This window comes from Lineus longissimus, chromosome 11 (genome assembly GCF_910592395.1).
Source record: "Lineus longissimus chromosome 11, tnLinLong1.2, whole genome shotgun sequence".
Classification (NCBI taxonomy): Eukaryota; Metazoa; Nemertea; class Pilidiophora; order Heteronemertea; family Lineidae; genus Lineus; species Lineus longissimus.
This window is the reverse complement of record NC_088318.1, coordinates 17,618,996-17,636,477: the sequence shown is the minus strand read 5'-3', so window position 1 is coordinate 17,636,477 and position 17,482 is coordinate 17,618,996. Positions and strand designations below refer to the sequence as shown.

Sequence of the window (17,482 nt, the reverse complement as noted above, 5' to 3'; positions counted from 1 at the left end):
TTAAGTGACTGATGATGACCGTGCGGCCATGTGGCTGTCGACCGTATTGGAAGCCCAAGGAGAACCCGCAGTACTCTGTACTGTACGGTAAAGTGATCAGCCCCCTTCGACCCTCTCCATTACGCACACTTGATAGTTATGATTTTAGGACTGTCTGACGATTCCAATGCGAAACCTGTTTCACTATGCACAGTCCGTGTCACCACCCTTTGCAAAATTTGTCTGACCAAAGGTACTTAGTTGAACTCAGCAATGTGACCAGATCACGTTTACTAAAAGATATTGGTGTTACACAACCCTAGGTTATCCTTAGGGCAGGACCAACCAATATTTCACGTGTCAACGAAAGCCGGTCAACTATGACACCAGCTGCCCAGGGCTGTGTAACATTACTATTTGTTATCGCACTTTCGCAGTTAAGTGACAAGAGGTCAGCCAAGTACCTTTGGCCAGAGTCATAGTTACAGTGATCTTCTACAACTGTGTCTGTCACAAAGAATGTCACGGTAAAAGCTTTTAAAAGTTTTTAGAATGTATTTCAACTAAATTTATACAAAAATTCGAAACGCCTAACTTTAAAGAAATAAAAATAGTGGAAAACCAAATTGTCTAAACAATATTAAAATGCACCATCAAAACGAACTTAAACTCAGTCAGGGAGAATTTCAGATATGATATACTCACTGACGGCCACCAGGAGAGCATCTGATCCAATGGATCAATGTGTAATGGTGGCCTGCATGAATAACAAATCTTCCGAGATGACCCTCCGTTTAATTATTGCATCTTGTTATATAATCTTAGTTCACATTGGACACGAACGTATAGAAAGAACGCTTTGGGAAGTTGAGTATGTTGTTCCAATACAAACACTCATCAATACTTAGTTTTTGCCATTTTTTCCGTCGCTCACGAGTCATCCTCTTGCAAACAGGGCCTACAACACGACTTCTCCTTACGCGAGGGAGTAAGTATGTATCGAGTGAAATGGCCTGATATTGTCAGGATGCTTAAGAGTCGACTGGGAACGCAACCAAAGGACATGTGCCCTATCCTTGTTTTTCCATGGAATGACCCAAATACAATCTTCCTGGTCCTAGTCCTGGAAACATCTGGGCTTGTACTGCTCCTTCAAATCTTGCAAACATCTATGTGCATATGTGATTGGATTGGGGATGCTACGACCTGTCATAATCCTTACGTGGGAAAGTCATCAACCCTCCAATGTCATAACTAAAGCACTCCAGCAATGAACATCTAGAACATCCCTGTGACAAACCCAGTCACAGCAAGTCACGAGTCCGTTGACGACATGATGAAATGAGGGAATACAATATTGATGTCATACGGCATGTTGTACCAATCCGCCGAAGTTCATAAGCGACAAACGTACGCGATTAGAACTTGACCTAAATTACAACGCACATGCGTAGGCAAATGCTAAAGTTCTGGCCAAAGGTATAGTCGAACTCACGAATGCGACCAGATCACATTTTATACCAGAAGATAGTAGTGTTGCACATTAGGGTGGCCTGACCAGTTGCCTTTCACGGTGTCAACTAAAGCTGGTCAACTATGACACCAGCTCCCCAGGGCAGTGTAACATTACTATTTTGTGATCACACTGTAAGAGTTAAGTGTCCAGAGGTCAGCCAAGTACCTTTGGCCAGTCGATGTGAAAAACACTTAATGATGTTGTCTGCTCAACTTAACAACATCTCAGAACCAGCCAAGAGGTGTACGTGAATACTCCCCCTTCCCTTTGGCAGTATCAGACGACAATATTCCCATCAACACGAGTAGTCTATCTAACACAATCAAGTCCTATTCGGCCTCTGCTACCTCGATATATCTGATGGTAATTCAGTTATATGTATTGTCTTATAATATACATAGGCTGGACTCGTCGCTCCCTCGGGGTTCGTCGTCTCGTATTCGCATATATCGCCGGTAGAAAAGTTAAATGACGCGTAACAAGGAATCACTGAAAAAGAACGAAGGACAGAATGGTTATGTATGAGCTAATGAAGAAGACCACGAGAGAAAAAGAAGAAGCAACACATACAACTTTCTCTAAGAACAGATGGTTCTGTTGTTTACGGAAGCATTAAAGTGTCCCAAATATCTGTTTCAAGCCTGATGCCTGATGTCTCTAAACTGAATTTCAAAGCATGCGACGAGAACCCTACCTACATCTACACGAAATCTACCAAGCGACAGTAGCAACCCACTATAAGATGCATTCATCTGGTTACAGAAGGTGGATAACACCCTTACGATAAAGTCGTTAAAAACAGTATATACTCGATATCAGATTGAATGGCCGTAACTTAAAAGTGTTGACTTTGAATCAGTAAGATTTCTAAGGTTAGTTTGGCTCATTTTGTTTCGAGAAAATAAGGAAGAGTATAAAATGTTAGTAAATGGATGATATTAATACAACATGTACCTGTGTACCTACCCTCAGACACGTAACGGAATGAGCCCTCCAATGGCTCAGTGCCGATTATCACAGGAATGTCAAGCTCGAAGTTAGAGTACATGCCTGACGGCTCGATTCGTACCTAAAACACGGTCAAAATCATTATCAAAAGCCACATCATATCAAGTCCGTCACAACATTAGTATTCCGAATTGTCACAGGGTTCATCCCGATAACCTTTGGATTTGCACGCTAACACGGAGATTCAATTAGCAAGTGTTGCAAAATTGTAAAAACTGACGGTCAGAGAATACATTGGTACGCTTGCTTACTCTGCGTCGAACCAACTGGCCAATGGTCTTATGAGTTCTGTAAATCGGTGTGAAGAGACGGTGGCCCGCCATTAGGCACACCGAGGTCGACAATAAACATAGGACTTTCGACTAGGATAGACAGTGAAGATACTGTGGTGGCCAAAGAACACTTTTAAACCAAACTGGCTGTACATACGTGGATCATGTATTCTATATCAACGAGCCTACAGCCATCTAGCCGGGATGGCGGCAAGGGAGGAATGTGGATGACATCATGATACATGCCCGTATCTCCTGGTTTTATCGTCGCCCCTGAGATGCTGAATATACAAGAGGAGACGCTACGTGTGACGGCCTGAGCGAAGAGGGTCGTGTGCTGGAATAGAAGATACGAGGAAGTGAGCACTGAATTAGCAGAAGCTCTTGCCGATTTAATAAGACAACTGCTTGATTGCCGCGAAGAGCAACGACTCTTCAAAAACTCCGAAGTACGGTCGTTTTCTAGCTTTTGCTACCGCCACGGCAAAACTGCACTTGGTTCCAGTGGTTATTTAGTAATCAAATTACCCGCAGGTGCGGTTGCCATCTTTTGATGACATTTACCGGTCCTCAGCAACTGCACTAGAAGTTAAGCTCGTCGAGAAACAATATTACTCTGATCAAGAGCGAAGCTATCAATCCAGCAGCATAAATCCAAGCTTCCTTCTATTGCATCTTTGGTTTCAACTCTCCAGTGCATATTCTACTTTATATTAAGTAACGAAAACCGCAATGTCACCCTCAGCATTACTGGTACCGTACACGTACTTGTTCAAATGTGACACTGGATGTAATAATGTCTGCCGAACTGTTGTTGATTATTTCTATATCTATATGCATAGTTTCACCAGGCACGTAACCGTTTTTGTCGAGCCTCGCGCAGCATATTATTGTTCCTGCTATACAACATAAACATCCCAAAGTTTTCTCTCCCGACATCTCAACCGGACCCTGAAAAGGACAAAACAGATATGGCAGGAAATGAGAATGAAAAATTGCACAGAGTCCTAACTTGTTTTAGTGTTTTTAATATCGTTCTGACCAAAGGAACATAGTTGAACTCACGAATTTGACCAGATTACATTTACCAAGTCATAGTTGTGTTGCATAACATAAGATAATCCTCAAGGTAGGCCTAATCAATGCTCTTTCACCGTGTCAACTAAAGTCGGTCAACTATGACAACGGCTGCCCAGTGCTGTGTGCCATTACTATTAGTGATCTCACTATTACAGTTTGTGACAAGAGGTCAGTCAAGTACCTTTGGCCAGATCTGTCTGAAAAACACTATATCAATTATCCTAGTGTGTTCCTTTCCTGGCGTAAGAGTACTTAGTCCAAATATCATAGATGGCAGCAGGAAGGACCTGGCTCTCATGATAAGCTACCAATAGTACATCATTTCAAGAATATAAAATCATGCTACTTTTAATTTCTCAATGTATTTAATGAAATACAAGCGTTAAGCAGTTTAAGCATGGATCATTAACAGGATAACTGTCAAGATAAGATGATCGTGTAGTAGCATTAATTTTGAATACTAAAACAACAAAGTTTTTTATTGAACGCTAATTACCTGTAATACGTGTCTGTCTTTTCGCAAATCTAAATGTCCTAGCACCCTAAAGTTCACTTCCTTGGTCTGATTGACCGCTCTGTTTGGACTATCCACTTGTAGCTTCATGTGGTAATGGACCCGGCCCTGGCCCAGGCCTCCGTGTGGCATCTCGAACGACGAAGGTAACGTGTGCGGCAGTTGATACTCAAACTTATAGGAATGCTGCCCGGCCACCAGCTTGAATTCGACCAATGGGTTTCTATTGTCTGGCGCTGAAATATGTTAGGGTGAGGTTTAATGATACTCAACGTATAGGAATGCCTCCAGGCTGCCAGTTTGATATCCATAAGTGGATTCTTATTGCCCGGCGCTGGGAAGAAATCGTTGGACTATGGCCAGTGCTGACTAAATGACTAAAAGGTAAAGTCTCTCAGCAACAAGAAGGAGTCCGCCAGTACATGACTAGGTTAGACATCGGACTGTACAAGTGCTTTGGAGGAGTATCTCAGTAGATTGGTGATAAAGTACTAATAACGTGTCAGCTACAGCATTGAATTCATTGGGGAAACACATTTCCTTGCTTTTACGACTCTGCGACATCAATAAATGAGAGAATGCTGCCAGAATGTCACCACGGATATGATATGATCTCGTAAGAACACAAAGGCGGCATCTACTCGTGGGAGCGCTATTAAAGATCGAGGCGATGTATTTCTGTTATAGCCAGCTCTTCAGAACGGATCTGATTGGTACTTTGATGCTTGGAATGGCTGCCCAGAAAAAGGTCTGTTATAGAGTTACATCAGAGGTAATGACTGTGTCACCAGTTGTTTGACAACCGCCGACTTGAATGGGTGTCCAGGCACAAATGTTCGCTTTGGCAACAACTCTACTGTGTTCTGCTGAAGCAGAGCTAACGATCAACTTACAAAACGTACTTCATCATTACACTGTGTATTTACGGCGTGCGTGCTCGTCGAATACGTGCTGTATTCTGAGCAGCGTTGTCACTGAAACAATCCAGGAATGACAAAAATGTTTTGAAGACACCATGCGACGCTCTTCATATTTCGTCATTACGGGGACCCTATACGTACGTTTCCCGTAGAGTGTAATCAACTCCTTGATGTAGCGCTCATACTGGAAGCGGCCACCGCGACTACTGCCCTTCACTTCATCCCACATGGTGTCCCCCGTACCATAGATCCACAGGCGCACTCCTGCAACGGGAAGTGGTGAGAAATAGTCAGTAAACGAGAAAAAGGCGGTGGCCTTGGATACATGGCTCACCTTACTTGACTAACTTCGCATGACCGAGAGCACCGCCACATCTTTTTCAGTACCTTCAGATCGCTGCAAATGAAGAACAAATTAACTACTAAAAGATTAAGAAAGAAGTAGGAGTGCCGGCCAACAGCTAAGCCAGCCAAGGAGCCACTGGACCTTAGAAGAACATCGAATCAAACTCTGGGCGAGCCTCTATACTGAATTACTGATTCCAGCATCTCCCCACATATTATCGACGCAATATATTGCAATGGGCAATGCAAACATCGTTATCAATCTATCTTGAATATTCCAATATTCGCCATTTCCGTCAATATCGCGACTGGGTTGCAACCTCATGCTCAGGTGAAAACGACTTGGTATTCAATCCACATAAGGAAATAGCATCATGCAGTATCTGTCAATGAATGGGCGAATCTAACCTTTTAATCATACGTGCAGAATCCATCAACGGAAAGCAGACAGACATGGACTGCCATGATTGCCAATCAGACGCTTTCCTTAACGTCCTTGTATTGGCCGTTTCCGGTCATTCACAGATCCAATCAGAAACTCCAATACTTTCACAAACAGACTGATCTTTCAGCCTTTGATATGTCATTCCCAGCTGACTTTGCCTTTATCTGGCTCATCCTAGCCCAGCCAGCCAACCAGCTAGACACATACACTCTATTCGATATAGTCAGCGAGCTTCAAAGGATCTAATATCGGTTGTATTCGAATCAGTGGGGTAGCTTTGATGGCTTAATCACGTGATTTTCGGTCAACATGGCGGCATCATGGCCGTATGTTGAACTTGTGATTACCACTTCCTGTCCCTAAATCTTGTTGACATGACTCAGTTTATTCAATCACGATATTTGTGCTTAAGGTAGAGGTGAATCTGAGATCTGGCCATCACAATTACTGTCGGGTCACATTGTATATAAATTGACAATTTTCAGTTATTTGTGAGGCAGCCAAGCAATTATTTCATCACATTACTGACAATCGAGTTGCCGTTGTAGGAGTATAGAAATTGTTCCCCTGGGAAAAGTGTCCGGCCTTTGTATGATTTGCAATATAAATTTGCACATGACCTTCGCCGAATAGCTTGTATGACTATTCAAAATCTTAGCGATCTCGGGGAACTAATATAGATATCAGCATTGTGTGTCTATGGCTACAATATGTGTTATACAAGGTTGTATAAACTACTGATATTGTTGGTATATTGGACTATCGGAAAAGAAATGACATTACGGAAGGTGCCACAGGCGGACAAGATACGGCACTTGATTACGTTTTTCAATCAACACTTTCATTCTACAGGGCAGTATGACAATAATGTTATGAATATGGCTTGGATATCGGCCAGGATGGGTGGTTATCATCCTTTCGTTATTTATTAAAGGCAGTCCGATGGGTCAAACAGAGCATAACTCTATAAGCTCCATGTCCTTTAGCTAACAATCAGCCAAGGCTTGCACAAACTGCACAGCCCTACATGTCTAAAAGCCAATCACCAGATGCATAATTGATCTCCCCGAAACTCTTAGCCCTAAGGAGGGATCTAGAGCGGGGAATAAGATGATGAACAGCCTCGGGGGAAGTGCTAAAGGATGTATGTCTGTGACAAGGCCATGTCGTATATTGATCTTATTGTAACATGAGTAAGGCAAGAGCTATACAGAAGGAGAGAGAATGTCAAACATGGAGAAAGAAAGTGACTTGGGCTCATTATTTTCTCCGGAGGACACTCTATGACAATCATTGCTTGTACTCTCTAAGAAACCAATATACTCTCCTATGAAAGTTTGAAGTCTTTCCCCACAAAGTATTTAGTAATGTCATCGACTGTATTCAGCGCATCACGTTTCCGAGTCATTAGTCTAATCGCTGTGGTTCACCCCCAGGACGAGATGTCAGCTCAGATGAATACAAAGTACACAAGAATCGGACAGAGGGGAAACCGATTGTGTTTATATCAATCCTATGAACTACCAGAGGCTGCGAGGCGGATACTTGGCTTCTCATAAAGGGAAGTTGCCGTTAATGTGTGTCAAGGCTGCGAGGCGGATACTTGGCTTCTCATAAAGGGAAGTTGCCGTTAATGTATGTCAAGGCTGCGAGGCGGATACTTGGCTTCTCATAAAGGGAAGTTGCCGTTAATGTATGTCAAGGCTGCGAGGCGGATACTTGGCTTCTCATAAAGGGAAGTTGCCGTTAATGTGTGTCAAGGCTGCGAGGCGGATACTTGGCTTCTCATAAAGGGAAGTTGCCGTTAATGTGTGTCACGATCATCTGATTGGACATCACGTAAGCCTATTTTGTTAATGACTGAACATTATTTCACATTTTGTATTGCAGGGACTGAATGATATTTCTGCCAGCCGCTTATTGGTTAACTGGTTCGTCGAAGTGCAGACTGATATCAGCTGTGAAAAGCGCTGTCTTGCTTTTACCTATCGGGAACCCACCTATATGAAATGGCCGCTCAGTACGAAAAACCAGCTGATCAATAGACACATTTTGTTGACTCCATCCTAGGAAAGGCATTGTGAAGTCTTTACCCATACCAGGATCACACCAGCTTGGTCACCCGTTGCCTTTTGACCTTTCTTGTGGCATAAGATTAAGAAGCACACGTCTCACGCCCTCCTCTCACCCATAGTGATTTCCTTATCAACCTTTCAAGCCAGAAACAAAGCAAAGGTCTTTGATACAATATCCACTATTCCAACGAAACGCAGTAGTTCATTATTTGCCTTATACCAGCGATCACGGAGTCCATTACGGAGATGATATAACCATGATTTGGCGTCTCGATTGCCTCTCAAATATCACCCTCCAATCTTACCCGCCCCAGTAGCTAATAACTTCTACAACATGGCACGCCAGGTAAACTGTTGGCAATATGAACCATCGTTACTGGCAGACAATGCTTGTTTAGACACACAGACTGAGGGGCGTCAGTCGCTTACGTTGCAATACACAGCGAGGAGGACGGTGTCAAGGGCAACGTCAAATAGGCCCAGGGCAACCGACACGAAGTAGTCTTTCGGTTCCTGCTGAGGCCTAATCATCCATCACAGGCACCATAATCTATACATTTCTGGGTTCGTATGAATCCAGAGAAGATGTCTACAATCCCATAAATAATTCCCTGTCATATTTCAGGTACCCCACGTGACAATTTCAATCCCTCAGAAAACTGCCTGACAGTGTCATATCGCCGACACAGCTGCTTCTTCACTGAGAGAACGCTGTATCGACTTGGATGAGCGATACATGTACCGTATATGTATTCGTTTAAACTGACTCCCGGTGAATATCGGGAAATAGGATACGCCAGGGCCAAGGGGATTAACTATGATGGTATCAGATCCCAGCAACGGTAGCTTTTAAATCATTGGCAGTGGAAGGCATTACATTTTAGCGAGAGAAATGCAGTCGCCTATGGTTTATTTGACATGATTTCATTTATAAGAATACAGCATAACCTTTAGAATGTACAAACATGCCAGAGAGCAAGAGAAGAAACAATAAATGGTAACAATGTGTTCGTGAGGTGCACATGGAAAATGAAACTACTACTTTCAGCTTTGTGTATTTTCAGTTGCATTCTTGCCCTTATATTAGAACCTTTGATGCTTTGGGAAAAACAGCTTTTATATGAAAGGCCAACAATACGTCAAAGGCAGTGCGCGGAGCATCGTAAAAAGAAACACATCAATATATTTCCATTTGTCAACGCAGACTGTTTACATAAACCCAGCTATACATGACTAGAATTGTCACTCGAATGGAGAAAAAGTGTTTCTATATGGTTAAGTAGAGTGTTGCATAATTAATCCATCTCAAACGATGTTTCCACAGTGCAAATAGACATAATATGCTTTCATCTAAGTGGTACTGAATACAATGCACAATGAACCTTTATCATAATGAAAACTAGACATTTTCTCATAAAACGCAATGACCTCCTCTATTAAAAGGCTACATATTGGAAGCAAAGGTATAACTAATTTCTTATTCAATATCTCGATAGCAGCTCCGCCTGATCGAAGATGGGGCGCTCTGAGAAGTTTGGTCACATGTTACAGTAAGTTTACCTTAAAGAGACACTGAACCAGTGTGGCCTCGGTTTATTCTGATCAGTGCCATTATTTTGGCTGATGTATTGGCTGATCTAAACGAATATCGTCGGTGCAAACAAAAGTTTCAAACGACTTCTTATTAAACGCCAACGGCGTGTATCATACGAATTGACAAGATAACCGTGTGTTCGTCATGGATTATCATCTTTACAAGTAAAAGCTATTAACGTTATTACAAAGAATCGACACTTTTTACCAAAGAACGACAACTGAGCTGGGCTGATAGTGAAGTCACGGTGACCTTTAGAATCTAAGTCGGATTCACTAAAAATAGAAATTAAAAAGTTCTTTCGAGCGAAAGAGGATGGGATAAATACGCCTTCAAAGACAGGCTGCACGTGTACCTAGGGAATTACATCGGTCTAGTGCTATATACCTTTGCTGAAAAGGGGATCTTCTTGTCCATACATTAAAGGATCAGCAAGAGATCATCGTGTGTGAAGTCACTGACGCAACTCATATTATACGGATTTCTGAACTAAGAAAGTGTGATGATGCGCATTCGGCTACAAAGTAATGGGTCCTGCAGCGTTATTTATGGCAAAGTTTCCTCTACTCTCTGTTAATTCCTCCATGTGTCACAACTAAAATGTACTGCCGGTCCACTGAAACAGTTGGAACTAAATCACATAGAAACTGCAACAGTAAAATATTCTAAACCCTCTTCATTGCCTTTTTAACAACATGAGGCATTAAAAGTTCATCATTAAGCTATACCAGAGCAGGATTTAACTGCATCATCAATTATTTTTATTTTTCATAGACATCGAGAAGCTGTTTCGTTCTTTAATCGAGCGAATGCCGCAGGTGGAACGGGTAATTTCCATGACTCCAATTTCACCTGACAGCGATGCTTGATATGACTATATTATGTTCATCACAAATAGTGCACGACCATGCAGTTTGTTTAAAATCTGCAACTTCTTGTTATATTTTGATGATTCCATGGCCACTCAAAACAGACAGATTATTTGTAATAGATCCCAGATATCCCTCGCTACTTTCTCATAGAGCAATAGGCAGACTTGCTGTGTAGTCTTATTGCAATAAAGCACTGGGATTTATCGATCTCCAGCTTATCTTTTTCTTATAGCGAAAGAATCGCGCGGCTAAAAAATCTTCAGTTCTTTTTTCTCTACACGGTGATGGAATGTTCAATTATTCATTTCCACCTGGCTTGTCGGTGATTGCTTTATATTGATGAGGTTTTATGGCGTTGCAGCATCTCCTAATGTTGGAGAGGGCCAAAGTACCGACATATAGTAGCCGTCACTTCAGAAAGATTTGAATTCGACTATGATGAGAGGGCCAACATCATTCATCTTACGACCTATCAACGAAACAGTGTTTTGATATTTCAAAGCGCACCATCAGCGAATCGTACAACTTGTAAGAAACCTTCTGTTCCAGGCACTACCACTTGACTAGATTTAGCTCTATTTTATTCAGTAGCGGCTGCTCATCTCGTAGCCGCTTTTCCTAGACCAAAGCATTAGCCAATCGGCCGACATGCAATAAGAATACACAGACATAATGGTGACAGAGATGATAAGGAAGGCCTCCTCCTTTCAAGCCAAATGGCCATATCGCGATCGAGAAAAGTAGTATGCAAGCCATTCTTCCAGAAACCAGTATCGGCCAGCTTTGTTCTTGTACGACTGTTCTTACTCCGGCGAGATCAAAGCTTGAGAGGCCGCCATATGCCATGAGAGAAGACAAGAGTAAAGGGTACAGATATGATAAGGAGGGCATCTCCATTTGTCCATTTAATATCTCAATAAGGGCTGTTATGACAAAGGCCTTGCTACTTTTGAGAGGGGTAATCATGATATGAGATCCCACGAAGCATCGGGAACAATAAGACGAGATAAGAGGTTTGTACAACACGACAACAGAAAACAGGTAATGGTATTGGCTTCTTTCCAAGGAAAAGAATACCAAGCCATGGTGTACACGCTACTATAACAGTCATCAGCCCTGATCAATGTACGTGCTTTTGACTTTTTGTTCTGCTGTACCAGTTGTGCATATGGGCAGTTCCTTCACACACCATTATCACAAACAATAACCATTGACCTAGTCGTCTTATAAACCTTTTTTGTTATTCCGAAAAGCTAAAGTTTCTGTTCTGCTGACAATCTTTATCAATGTTCGCTGGTTTCTTGTCAGATCAAGTATGCAGGAACATACTTAATTGTAATATAATATATCAACAAATCCACATTTGGTAGATGCTCCAAGTACCAGCTGCTGACCATTCATTTGGTAGGAACTTTCCAAGTACCATCTGCATGATCATTCATTTGGTAAGAACTTTCCAAGTAACATCTGCATGATCATTCATTTGGTAGATGCTCCAAGTACCAGCTGCATGACCATTCATTTGGTAGGAACTTTCCAAGTACCATCTGCATGATCATTCATTTGGTAGATGCTCCAAGTACCAGCTGCATGACCATTCATTTGGTAGGAACTTTCCAAGTACCATCTGCATGATCATTCATTTGGTAGATGCTCCAAGTACCAGCTGCTGACCATTCATTTGGTAGGAACTTTCCAAGTACCATCTGCATGATCATTCATTTGGTAGATGCTCCAAGTACCAGCTGCATGACCATTCATTTGGTAGGAACTTTCCAAGTACCATCTGCATGATCATTCATTTGGTAGATGCTCCAAGTACCAGCTGCTGACCATTCATTTGGTAGGAACCTTCCAAGTACCATCTGCATGATCATTCATTTGGTAGATGCTCCAAGTACCAGCTGCATGATCATTCATTTGGTAGGAACCTTCCAAGTACCATCTGCATGATCATTCATTTGGTAGATGCTCCAAGTACCAGCTGCTGATCATTCATTTGGTAGGAACTTCCCAAGTACCATCTGCATGATCATTCATTTGGTAGATGCTCCAAGTACCAGCTGCTCACCATTCATTTGGTAGCAACTTTCCAAGTACCATCTGCATGATCATTCATTTGGTAGATGCTCCAAGTACCAGCTGCTGACCATTCATTTGGTAGGAACCTTCCAAGTACCGTCCGCATGATCATTCATTTGGTAGATGCTCCAAATACCAGCTGCATGACCATTCATTTGGTAGGAACCTTCCAAGTACCATCTGCATGATCATTCATTTGGTAGATGCTCCAAGTACCAGCTGCTGACCATTCATTTGGTAGGAACCTTCCAAGTACCATCTGCATGATCATTCATTTGGTAGATGCTCCAAGTACCAGCTGCTCACCATTCATTTGGTAGGAGCTCTCCAAGTACCAGCTGCATGACCATTCATTTGGTAGGAACCTTCCAAGTACCATCTGCATGATCATTCATTTGGTAGATGCTCCAAGTACCAGCTGCATGACCATTCATTTGGTAGGAACCTTCCAAGTACCATCTGCATGATCATTCATTCGGTAGGAGCTTTCCAAGTACCAGCTGCATGACCATGCACTTGGTAGATGCGCTCAAAGTAGTAGACCTACTATGTGTGGTGTTAAGCCATGAACTCAACTACGGACAGACAGAATGTCAGCCACAATGAGGTTTTTAATACGTCGGTACAGTTGAGATAGGTCGAATGCCCTGAAGCACAGTGTCTCCATCACAAGGATCATTACAACTTTATGTTTGAAGAATAGAGTACATTCCACAGCCTCGTGTGTCATGTAGAAGACGTAACGCCCCGTCTACCAACTCACATTTACGTGGTGAGTGTGCAGCCGGGATGTGCAGACATCGGGACAAAGATAAAGATTGGTAACTATGCACGCGATGATAACGAACATCGACAGTCTCTGAAGCTTGTGTGTAAAATGGGGGCATGTATGTCAAAAGGTTAACTCCTAATGTACCAGTGATGGTCACTGAGGAAGTCAGAAACACTGGATTTGTTGCGGGCGAAAGAACTGCCAAAGGAATTGAATTTCCGATCTACATGTTAATCATAAACAATCGGGTATGTTCAAGCCTTGGGGTTGATAAAGCGTTAGCTGTTAGTATTGACACATTCACGATGCAAATGTTTTTTAGCATTTGTAGTTCATATCAAATGACCGCTCGCAGTTGCTTTGATATTAATACAAGTATGTAATGCGAAACCGACAATTTCGTTGTTAGTGTTGAATATATATGTGTATTTATTACTGGTATATGAATGTCCTTGCAGGCAGTCCGATTGGCAAATGATCTCTGTAGATGAGGAAAAATGCTGTTGGCAATACTTGCTGAGTAGACATCAGAATTACGACTCGCCAACTTGATAGATGACGTCATATAAAGGAGAATACGGGATGTTCCGGCCATCTCAAACTCAACCATGTACAGAAAATGTCATGGTATGAGGCTATAACCGAAATGCAACTACTATACGTCGTCGAGACTGGTGCTTCAATGTTAGTCTTCAGCATTGGATTAAAAGTGTTGTCTATGACAGTGAAGGACTGATCACATTATTACTCTGACTGTGCTAGTGCTAGCGTAATCTTCAGCCGTGTCCCAAGTAGCACCAAAAAGAATGGATACGTCCCCTTCTGAAGATGTTTCCGACCCTCTCATTGGTTTCACTTTCTACCTCCAAAGGATTGCATACCCGATGGTACTACTCTTAGGGTTGGTAGGAAACACCCTGAGCTTCTTCGTCATGAACCTACCCAAGAATCGAGCTAGCGTCATGTGTTTCCACCTCAAAGTATTAGCCGTATCGGATACGATAGCAATCTTATTCATGTTACTGCCCAGACTGGTCGTAAACCTTCAACCAAACGTTCTCAAAGTGAGCATCGTTCTTGATTTACTATGTGGGCTATTTTTCTGTCTTGGCTACATAGCATTTCACAGCTCGCTGTGGCAAGTCGTAATTGTTGCCACTGACAGGCTGATTGTAGTAAGATTCCCGCTCAGAGCTGTCTCTTGGTGCACAATGAAAAGAGCTAAAATACAACTTATTCTAAATATCACTTTTCACTTCGCGATTTACGGTCCGGCTGCACTTGTTACGTCAAAAGTCGATGAGAATGGTTATATAATTTGTGATGGTCCTAAATTTTTGGAAGGTTATCGTTTAGCCTTCGACACCATTAATCAAATTGCAGATACGATTATCCCAATAGTATGCCTTATTTTTCTAAACCCAGCGATTATTCTCAGTCTACGGCTAGAAAGTTCAGAACTGAAAGAGGTGAGCTCCGAGTCTAAGATGAATTCAAAGCAGGAACGCTCAATGACTATCATGTTGATAGTTATAGTAACTGTTGTTCTTGCACTTCTCCTCCCGGCTACGGTGGATCAGATCATATGGTTTTGTTGCATGGGCGATATTCTTGTTTCACACCCTGCCGCCAGGTGGGTCTCATGGGAAATCGCATTGATCTTTGGCATTTCAAACACAGCCATTAACTTCTATCTCTACTTGGCCAGCAGTTCCAAATTCAAGAATGATCTCCGCTCACTTCTACGCCTCCGTTCAAAACAGAAAACATCACGCTGATGGTGAACACCATGTAACAAGGGCTAAGATTGCCGTGCGTTATAAAGAAGGCCTTTAAAGAACAGCTCTGGTAAATCTTAATCCGCCTTAGCCCGCAATTTTGCGAGTTTGGACAGGCATTATTCCAGACCTTTAAATCGAGCTATAAGGCTATCCCTTTGGCCGATTTGCGAGGTGTTGGTGTAATCTTATTCTAACATCACCCCCCCCCCCCCCCTCCATGCACACAGGTGCTTCTATTCTCCGCTTAATACAATAGAGAAAGCTTTTGGTTAAACCCAAATATCGAAGTTAACTCTGCTTCAAAAACATTGACTTCTTGCAGATTTCATCTGCCTTCCAAGTACTAGCTGCATGACCATTCATTTACTGGATGCTCTCCAAGTACCAGCTGCATGACCGATCATTTACTGGATGCTCTCCAAGTACCAGCTGCATGACCGATCATTTACTGGATGCTCTCCAAGTATCAGCTGCATGACCGATCAATTACTGGATGCTCTCCAAGTACCAGCTGCATGACCGATCATTTACTGGATGCTCTCCAAGTACCAGCTGCATGACCGATCATTTACTGGATGCTCTCCAAGTACCAGCTGCATGACCGATCATTTACTGGATGCTCTCCAAGTACCAGCTGCATGACCATTCATTTACTGGATGCTCTCCAAGGACCAGCTGCATGACCGATCATTTGCTGGATGCTCTCCAAGTACCAGCTGCATGACCATTCATTTACTGGATGCTCTCCAAGTACCAGCTGCATGACCGATCATTTACTGGATGCTCTCCAAGTACCAGCTGCATGACCATTCATTTACTGGATGCTCTCCAAGTACCAGCTGCATGACCATTCATTTACTGGATGCTCTCCAAGTACCAGCTGCATGACCGATCATTTACTGGATGCTCTCCAAGTACCAGCTGCATGACCATTCATTTACTGGATGCTCTCCAAGGACCAGCTGCATGACCGATCATTTGCTGGATGCTCTCCTAGTACCAGCTGCATGACCGATCATTTGGTAGATGTTCCCCAAGTACTATGTGTTAGGTGAAGCAATGAATTTAAAACAGGATTACGGACACCCACAATGAGGTTCTTAATACGTCGGTACGGTTAGGACAGGTCGAATAACCTGAAGCACCGTGCTTCCATCAGAAGGATCATCAGAAGGATAGAGTACATTCCACAGCCGCATGTGTCATCTAGAAGAGGTAACGCCCCGTCTACCAACACACATCAACGTGGTGAGTTTGCGACCGGGATGTGCAGACATCGGGACAAAGATAAAGATCGGTAACTATGCATGCGATGATAACGAACATTGAGTCTCGGAAGCCTGTTTGTAAAAATTGGGGCATGCATGTAAAAAGGTTAACTCCTAACATACCAGCACAGAGTAACCTGACTAACCAGTGATGATCCCTGAGGAAACACTGGATTTGTTGCGAGAGAAAGAACCGACAAGAGAATTTAATTTGAGTATAAACAATCGGGTAATGTTCAAGACATGGGCATGAGAAGGTGTTAGCCGTTGGTATTGCATTGTTGGTGGGATAGCATTTGGATGCTCTCAACACCGAGTATGGTAAGCACACGTGTAACACCAAGGTAACACTCAAGTGTAAATTGTGTAACACTGGTGTAAAACGAGTGTAACCCATTAAGTATTTTCCAAGAATAAGGTCTGAAGAAGTTGATTTCCGACTGGTGGAGAACTAAATACGACGACACATGCTGATCTTGAGGATACGACCAGCCAAAGGGCATGTTGTCAATCGAGCGCCAAACCATTTTACTTCGGCAGATGTTTCCATGGTTTCTGTTCCATGACTGGTTACGTCTGTTAGAAATAGAACACAATGGAACTGTCGAAACGCTAGGCCCGATTCACGTGACGAAAGAAACACATCTGCGACATCTAACATCTTTAGACAGTTTCACTTTGGGTATTTTTGTTAGCTCAGATTACCTAACTTTGGTTACTCTGTAAATTAGTAATCAACAAAGGATCGGGGGTTCATTTGTTACACTACAGCATTTTTCACAAGACGATATTTCATCTATCTTCCGAGGCGGACTACGATTAACAAAAAGAAACAACTCGAAGTTCTTTGAAGTCCAGCACAATGGTGCAAAAGGCATAGTTTCATGACGACCAACATGCCACATTCACAATGCAATTTGTTTTTTTTGCATTTGTAGTTCATATCAAATGATCGCTCG

The 17,482-nt window shown here is 42.6% G+C and overlaps 1 protein-coding gene across 2 annotated transcripts in view; it reads right to left on the bottom strand.

Moving 5' to 3' along the window:
• Positions 1 to 62: 62 nt before the first annotated feature.
• LOC135496194 (arrestin domain-containing protein 3-like) overlaps positions 63 to 17,482 on the bottom strand; it is a 55,399-nt gene continuing 37,979 nt past the window's right edge. The window contains exons 2-7 of one of the 2 annotated variants that reach the window (XM_064785368.1): positions 5,431 to 5,553; positions 4,352 to 4,605; positions 3,544 to 3,726; positions 2,933 to 3,112; positions 2,450 to 2,564; positions 63 to 1,984 (exon numbers count right to left, since the gene is read on the bottom strand). In XM_064785368.1, the coding sequence (XP_064641438.1) occupies positions 1,839 to 1,984; positions 2,450 to 2,564; positions 2,933 to 3,112; positions 3,544 to 3,726; positions 4,352 to 4,605; positions 5,431 to 5,553 (1,001 nt within the window). In that variant the 3' untranslated portion in view covers positions 63 to 1,838. The remainder of the gene's footprint in view (positions 1,985 to 2,449; positions 2,565 to 2,932; positions 3,113 to 3,543; positions 3,727 to 4,351; positions 4,606 to 5,430; positions 5,554 to 17,482) is intronic. The other variant, XM_064785369.1, reaches the window with a different exon arrangement.